The 7,166-nt window shown below is 39.0% G+C and overlaps 1 protein-coding gene across 1 annotated transcript; it reads right to left on the bottom strand.

Annotated features, from left to right (window-relative positions):
• Positions 1-1,901: 1,901 nt before the first annotated feature.
• Positions 1,902-3,413, bottom strand: rgs5b (regulator of G protein signaling 5b). Its single transcript, XM_047368950.1, has 5 exons — positions 3,255-3,413; positions 3,048-3,131; positions 2,894-2,958; positions 2,623-2,786; positions 1,902-2,512 (listed from the first exon to the last, which is right to left on the bottom strand). The coding sequence occupies exons 1-5, from the start codon at positions 3,296-3,298 to the stop codon at positions 2,336-2,338; spliced, it is 534 nt and encodes a 177-aa protein (XP_047224906.1). The 5' UTR covers positions 3,299-3,413; the 3' UTR covers positions 1,902-2,335.
• Between the last annotated feature and the right edge of the window lie 3,753 nt (positions 3,414-7,166).

Genomic DNA, 7,166 nt, shown 5'->3' with positions numbered 1-7,166 from the left:
ACCTTGTCAAGAACTACAGGAAACATCTAAATAAAATAAAGAGACCCATTAAGTGAGAAGTGAGCGCATCTAAAGCCATTGACCGGTAGTATATGTTTTCTAAGTAGTGTGTTAGTTGATTCTTTTAGGCTTAGTTTCTTACTTACTCTGTTTATGTTGCCTGATAGTTCTGTTACATTTGCAAGATGTTCCTTTGGTTAGATGGTGTCCTTGGATTCCTATTTATTTCCATTTCTGTTTTAGTTACCACTCCCTGCTACAGTAGCAGGCAGCTTCATTCAGTCCACCTGTGCCATGCCCTATATTTACTCTTCTGTTCTGTTTACTCCTTAGAATACTGATTTAGACCTGTTCCAACTATAACATATACAGACCCATTAACATTCACTTTGTTTGGATTTAACAAATTCTTGTCAAAAATTGTGAGCAGGAGGAAAAAAAAAAAATGCTACGTTTCATTGACTGGTGTAAGAGTTTTTAAATACAACATCCATTTTAGTTTTGTTTTTGCTTATTTTAAAGATTTTGTGTTAATTTTGTATTTCCTTTGTATTTATTTTGTTCAGATTTTTCCTCCAGTCACCCTCAGTCTGATTAATTCCTCTACAGTGTTTTACCTCTGTTAAATACTCTCACCTGTCATTGTTCCAGTCACTCTCCTCAGAAATGTTTACCTCCCAGTTGTCTTCATTCATGGTCACATCCTCCTGTTGCCACCTCCACTTCTCCTTGTGGCTAAGCCTCAACAAAACCACCCCTGTTTTTTCCACTGTATTTCAGTGTGGTTTGGCTCATCCACCAAACAGGACAGGTCCAGACTGCAACGAATAATCAGGTCTGCAAAGAGAATAATCAGGACTGACCTTCCCTCCATCCAGGACTTATACAGGTCTAGGGTCAGGAAAAGAGCTTCTAAAATCTCTGCAGACCCCACACACCCTGCACAAAAACTGTTCAGAGCTTTACCTTCAGGCCGTCGCTACAGAGCACTGTTTACTAAAACCAGCTGCCACAGAGACAGTTTCTTCCCCCAGGCTGTTTCTCTGATGAACATTTAATAGAGTACCAAACAACCTCATACTGAAGTCGCAATTCCACCTTGTATATGTGTATATTGTATATATGTATTTAAGGACATAAAGATATATGCAGAATATATCTTATAATGCAAAAAAAAAAAACAACAACCCAGAGAGCAAAGTGTACCGGAGTCAAATTCCTTTTTTGTTGTACGTACGAACTTGGCAATAAAGCTGATTCTGATTTATCCTTCATTAATAGAATTAGAAAGTATCTTATAGCAGCTTTTATAATATTATTGAAATCTGAAATAATATTTGTATTTAAAGCTTTCTCACTTTTTTGATATTATGATCCCACCACACATAGGCAGTTTTTTTAAATACAGTAAATTGGCTTCGGAACACTTTTTCATTGTTTTTGCAAAGCAAAAACATTAAATATCATATTCCCAACTTGCAGACAATAAACCCTCAGCCTGCCTGATGTTGGTAACTGATCTGGATAAAAGTCTGGGGATGCTTTTTTATTTTATTTTGTTTTCTTTAGGCGTGATCATCTATCAATCCATATTTATATACTTTGTATCCTCACTACAAGATGACCATCTGGAGCACTTTGAGGAAAGCAGGCAAGGTACATATAAGACATGTTGCCTGTCCATCAAAGGGAAAGTATAATTTAGATGCACTAACTTAAAAAAGGCTTTTTATGGTAAGAAAAATAGCATGAATTACTCATTTACTTGCAAACACACTCATTTCATCCAATGACTGTTCCCTCGGAATAAAGGAGTCACCCACTGAAGTGTAATCTCTGTGCTACAGATTAGTAAGACAAATGCTCTGTATTTTCAATAAAACACCAAAATAGTCGCCTGCTTTCTCTGTTATTTTTTATTTAATATTACATTAACATAAAAAATTAAATATATAAAATAAACACATTTTCAACAATCATTTGCGCATCAAACATTCAGTAAACAATTTTTAATAAATAAAGAATAAATAAATACTAACGATACACTTCAAATGGTAGTTTGGTTGTGTGATAGCACTTCATTCTTGTTTTTAAATGTACAGTACATGAGGCTCTTAATGCTCAGTCTGTGCAAGCTTCTCACAGCTTCCTGTCAACTTCAGCTTCCAGCTTGCGTCCCAATCCATGGAATCTTTGAGGAGACTCCACTGCTCATCCAGAAAGTCTATGGGCTTTCAACCACGGCTTTGTAGTCTCAGCAGTGCATTGGCTTGCTTATGTCCCCTTTTAAGGAGAAGTCAAGTTGTGTCTAAGTTTCGGTTGTTATTCAAGTCTCTTAGCCTGTCTTGGTTTTTCTCGTAAGCTCCAAGTACACAGAGGATCTGAGGAAGCGAGGGTAGCAATCTTTCTCCATCAAGGTGTAGATTCTGTCTTGAGCCTGATCGAAACAGGACTGCTTGGGCCGCTTCATGTTCTCCTTGGTGAGTTCTTTGGTAGCGTGGTCAATGTTTACCTGCGGAACAGAAGGAACGGACAGTTTTGACTCAACATTTGGCAGGAAGATAAGAAAAAACTGAAGGGTGACGGAAGATTTCAAAGTTTCCATGGTAACAGGAAACAAACCTCTCTTGGCGCATCAGAGTCGATGAACTCCTCATAGATTTTCTTTGCCTTGGTGGCCATTTTGGAAGGTTTACTTGTCCTGTAGTCCTCGCAGGCCAAGTAAAAGGCAATGTTTTCCTCACTGTACTCTGACACCAGGAATGCTCTGAACAGGCACAATCCATCTGGAAGCAGACCAAAGGAGCAGTTAAAACCTGCTGGTCCACTTAATCAATCTGGACAGAAAGATACTGTGTTGCATTAAGCCTGACCCAAAGGATCATGAACTTACTTTGACTAGACATCAGATTGTCAAATGACTCCTTCCATTTCAGAGGCTCATTGACTTCGTGTAATCTGCATTAACAGAAAAAGCATGATTAAAAAATTTTCTCATTGTGATTTCACTGAATTGCTTCCAAAGAGACGTTACATGAGTGCCTTACCTTAGTTTGTCACTTTTTTTGTGCTGCCCTGTGTGGTCTGATCTCTGTAGCAAACTTCCAAATAACGCTCTCAGCTCCTTTGCCCTGTAAGAACAAATCAAGGTACCGTGTTACAGACCAAACTAGACAATATTCAATCCATGTGCATATTTTTGCTGTGAGAAAATTTGTCTTTGTTTTTAGTGTGAAAACTCTGGCTGAGTTTACCTCTCCAGACAGGTGATGGGCAGTGATTCAAGTCCTCGGCACATGGTAAGACGTTTTCTGCTCTCTGCTGAATAGCTCCCAAAGTTTCTCCACAGGTGATTACGTGTGTGAGCTGTTCTCCTTGTCGTCAGTAAATGAGCTTCCAGCTGATATGCCGTCTGTGTGGGAAAGTGTCTTTTTATAGAGTGGGCCAGCGTGCGACATCATGCTTCTCAGCCAATGAGAGAGATGAGTGGGCGGATGAAGAGACTCCTGAATTTCCTCCACACTACTTCCTCACTGCTCAGTGACTCGTCACTGAATGAATTACTTCACAGCTCTTCAATGTCCTTGTGGTGAATAGGGGAGTGAGGACTGTGCCTGAGGGGCGTAATGGATTTGCTTTTGTATGTGTGTGTGTGTTTATACGCGTTTCTAAAAAGAATTAATCAGAAAACCCCTTTCTGCTGAAAAAAAGGTTGTTTTGCAAAAAGTTCAGAGCTGCTTTAGTGCTTTCAACTCAAAGAACCTAACAGATATTATGGACCTGTCCTTACATGGGCTCTTCATCAACCTCTCTGTCATGATTTGAGGGTGTTTGAGTTTTGGGTTCTTCTCTGATTTTGTTCTCCCAGTTGACTTCTGGGTCTGGCTTCTGATCATTGTTTTCCAGGTGGTGCTTTTCATTCCTTAGGTTTAGTTTCTCATGATTTTTGTATTCTGTTTTGAGTGCATTTAGGTTTTTAAGTTTATGTCCTGTTATAGCTATGTTTCTTAGGTTTCATTATGTCCTTGTATTCCAGTTTTAGTTCCAACCATGTTTTGTGTTCATTCCTGCCCTAGCTTCATTCGGTCCACCTGCACCATGACAATCAGTCCCCCTATTTCTCCTCTGCCATGCTCTTTATATACACTACTGTTCTAGTCATTCCTCACGGAAAGATTCTCTCTGTTTATGCCAAGCCTGTTCTTCCAGACCTGTTCATTTTTTCATGCCTGCTCTGCCACTACCTGTGAGAGAGTTTTGTTATTAAAACCTTTACTCCCCACCGCTGCTTGCTGCCGTCTGCATTCTGGGGTCCACTGATACATTACATCCTGACACTCACATTTGTATCCAATACCACTAATCCCTCCCTGCTCCTTTTATTCTCAGTCCTGGAGCTGGAGGGTCCACAGATTGAACACTCCATATCTTGCATATGCCAAAGATGCATGATTTTATTGGGATCTGTGATCTTACAAATTCAGAGGCATAATCAACAACTCAGACTAACTCATCTTTACAGCTTGGCAGTAGGCATGATCTAGTTCATAGTATCAAGGTAAACCAAAGAAGTTACGGTTACAATGATGCTAAAATCTTCCACCACACACTTCCCATGATTAAATTCATTTTAATGAGATGCCAGAGAAAGTGTCAACTGCCAGAGTGGATCAAAAACTAATGTAACGCTAACCTTCCTCATCTGTTGCTGTGCACTGCTGGTCAGTTCACTGAAAAAAGCCTTCTAATCTTTCCTCCTGGCTACAAGAAAGACAAATTTTGCTGATTGGAAAAAAATTGTAGTTGCAAGAAGCATCCTGCACACCTATTATAGTGATGCTTTTTAAAGCTCTACAGTTGGAAAGCTACTGGAGGCATGTCTGTCAAGCAGCTAAGTGCAGGCTGACTACCAGACCAGATAGCCAGACTTATTAATTAGGTAACATCAGCTTGCTACAGTTGTGTTACTTTATAACACTAGACTGTCAGGGCTAGCTAACATTAAAAGTCCAAACAAATATAACACATTGGAAAACGTAAAACTATACATTACAATAAGTAATGTACTATTTAAAATATGATAACTGAATAAATAAATATGTTGAGATCCTTCCCTTTTGTTTTCTGGTGTGCCCCTGAAGAATGTTTTTAAGTGCTAGAAATGTGACCCCTTCATTCGCCACCTTAAACATGCTGGGTTGGTGTAGGGGTACTGCAGGATTCTTATTTATGGAGGCTATTTGTCCTCGATGAAGCCCTCTGGGGTTCGACTCCTGACCTCAGGGCGTTTGCTGCAATACCTCCCCCCTCCTGTCTCAGCTCGTCTCCTTCCTGACAACTGTGAATAAAGGCCACTAGTACCACAATATCTTAAAAAATTAATGGCTGGGTTATGGCAGAAAACAAGCCAAATTTTCTATTTTTTATGATTTTATTATTTTAAATACAAAAAAGAAAACCTAATCCTTTAAAATTTCTGCTTATCCTTGCTGTTTTACAATTTAATTAATGCATTTTTGAGTGAAATTCAAATAAACACTTGTTTTGTGTTTTTCAGTACAAGATTTTGAAAGTCAAATGAGCAAAATAGCATGGTTTGATAAATCGCATTGAGGGTGGTAAAGGATTAACTTGCATATCTTCCTCCCATAAATTTGCATAATCCTGAAGGCAAACTCTAAAAAGTTTGCACCCGCTGTTCAGCAAATTTTACACACGCAATTTGATTTGCACCTTACTTGTGGATCAGCTTTGCACATGCAACCCAGTTTGCACGTACATTTGAAAATGCAAACCTTTTGAAAATCAGACTCTAAATATCTTGTCTTTTTAGTGTATTTAGTTGCATATCGACATTAATAAAGGTGTTTGAGTTTTGTTTTGGGTCTTGTCTTTGATCATGATATACACTACTGGTCAAAGGTTGAACAACGCCTTTCTCATTTAATTGTTCTCTTTATGTTATGACTATTTACATTGTGCGTAGATTCTCACTGAAGGCATCAAAACAGTGAATGAACACGTATGGAATTATGTAGCAAACAAAATTTGTAGAATGACTTAGAGATATTAACTTCTGAACGTCTCTCAATGAACCTCTGGGAAGTTCTTTCAAGACTCTTTGGAAAACTATTTCAGATGACCACCTCATGAAGCTCATGAAGAGAATGCCAAGAGAGCAAAGCAGTAAGGTACTGCAATAAACATGTTCTTCGTTACAGCCAGCACAGATCTTGTCTGGGCTGATCAAGGCAATACGAAGCATAGATAGCTGTACCTATAAATAATCTCAAGGGTGCAACAACAATTCTTTATTTAATCCCTGAGTCTATGTTTAGTCTCGACAGGGAAGCCAGTTAACAGTAAACCCTGCTAAAGGTATTTTTCTCAGTTAGTTCAACAGTGTGTGCAGGAAGGAGACAATCAGCCTGCCGGATGAAAAGACACAAAGCTTGCTGATAACAGCTGAGACAGCTTCCTCTACTGGCAGCCACCGACAATACTTTCCCTCTAACCGGCTGTTTCGACTGCCACACAGCAGTGGATATCAACGCAAGGTCACTTCAGCCTAAGATAATGACCCCTTCTCCTCCCCACGGTGTGGGTTGGAATTTTAGGGAAAAAAATGAGTAATTTCATTTTTTCCCTTTTAGTCTGATTTGGTCTGGAGTAAGATGACGTTGAACTGGCTTGTAGGGTAGAACTGACTTAAAATAGCTTTGCATGGTACTGGGATCTTCTGTAATGGACCAACACAAAGTAGCGCATAACAGTGAAGTGGATGGACAATGAGCCATAGTTTTTTTTTTTACAAAAACAATACAAATCTGCAAAGTGTGACATGTATATGCATTCAGCATCTATTGCACCGATAACCTAACATAAAATACAATGAAACCTACTGCCTTTGAAAGTTACCTAATTAGTAAAAAAAAGTCCAGCTTTGAGTAATTTATTCTCTCTGCCTGAAGGCCTTCAAACTTTGTTAGCGAACATTAGTGAAAAAAAACAAAACAAATCAGCATCATGACGACCAAGGAACAAAGCTGATAGGTCAGGGACAAGGTTTTTGGAAAGCTAAAGCGGCGTTACATTGAGAAACAACTCTCAAACATCTCACTGAGCACTCTTTAATCTATCATCTGAAAACATGAAGGAGTATAGTC

The sequence above is a fragment of the Girardinichthys multiradiatus genome, chromosome 6 (assembly GCF_021462225.1).
Source record: "Girardinichthys multiradiatus isolate DD_20200921_A chromosome 6, DD_fGirMul_XY1, whole genome shotgun sequence".
In the NCBI taxonomy this organism is placed as follows: Eukaryota; Metazoa; Chordata; class Actinopteri; order Cyprinodontiformes; family Goodeidae; genus Girardinichthys; species Girardinichthys multiradiatus.
This window is presented reverse-complemented; position numbering and strand designations above follow the sequence as displayed.

Coding starts and splice junctions, on each gene's coding strand:
- rgs5b (XM_047368950.1), bottom strand. CDS start 3,298: ATGTGCCGAGGACTTGAATCACTGCCCATCACCTGTCTGGAGAG. Junction 3,132..3,254: donor CCCATCACCTGTCTGGAGAG/GTAAACTCAGCC, acceptor TTGTTCTTACAG/GGCAAAGGAGCTGAGAGCGT. Junction 2,513..2,622: donor ACTCTGATGCGCCAAGAGAG/GTTTGTTTCCTG, acceptor TCTGTTCCGCAG/GTAAACATTGACCACGCTAC.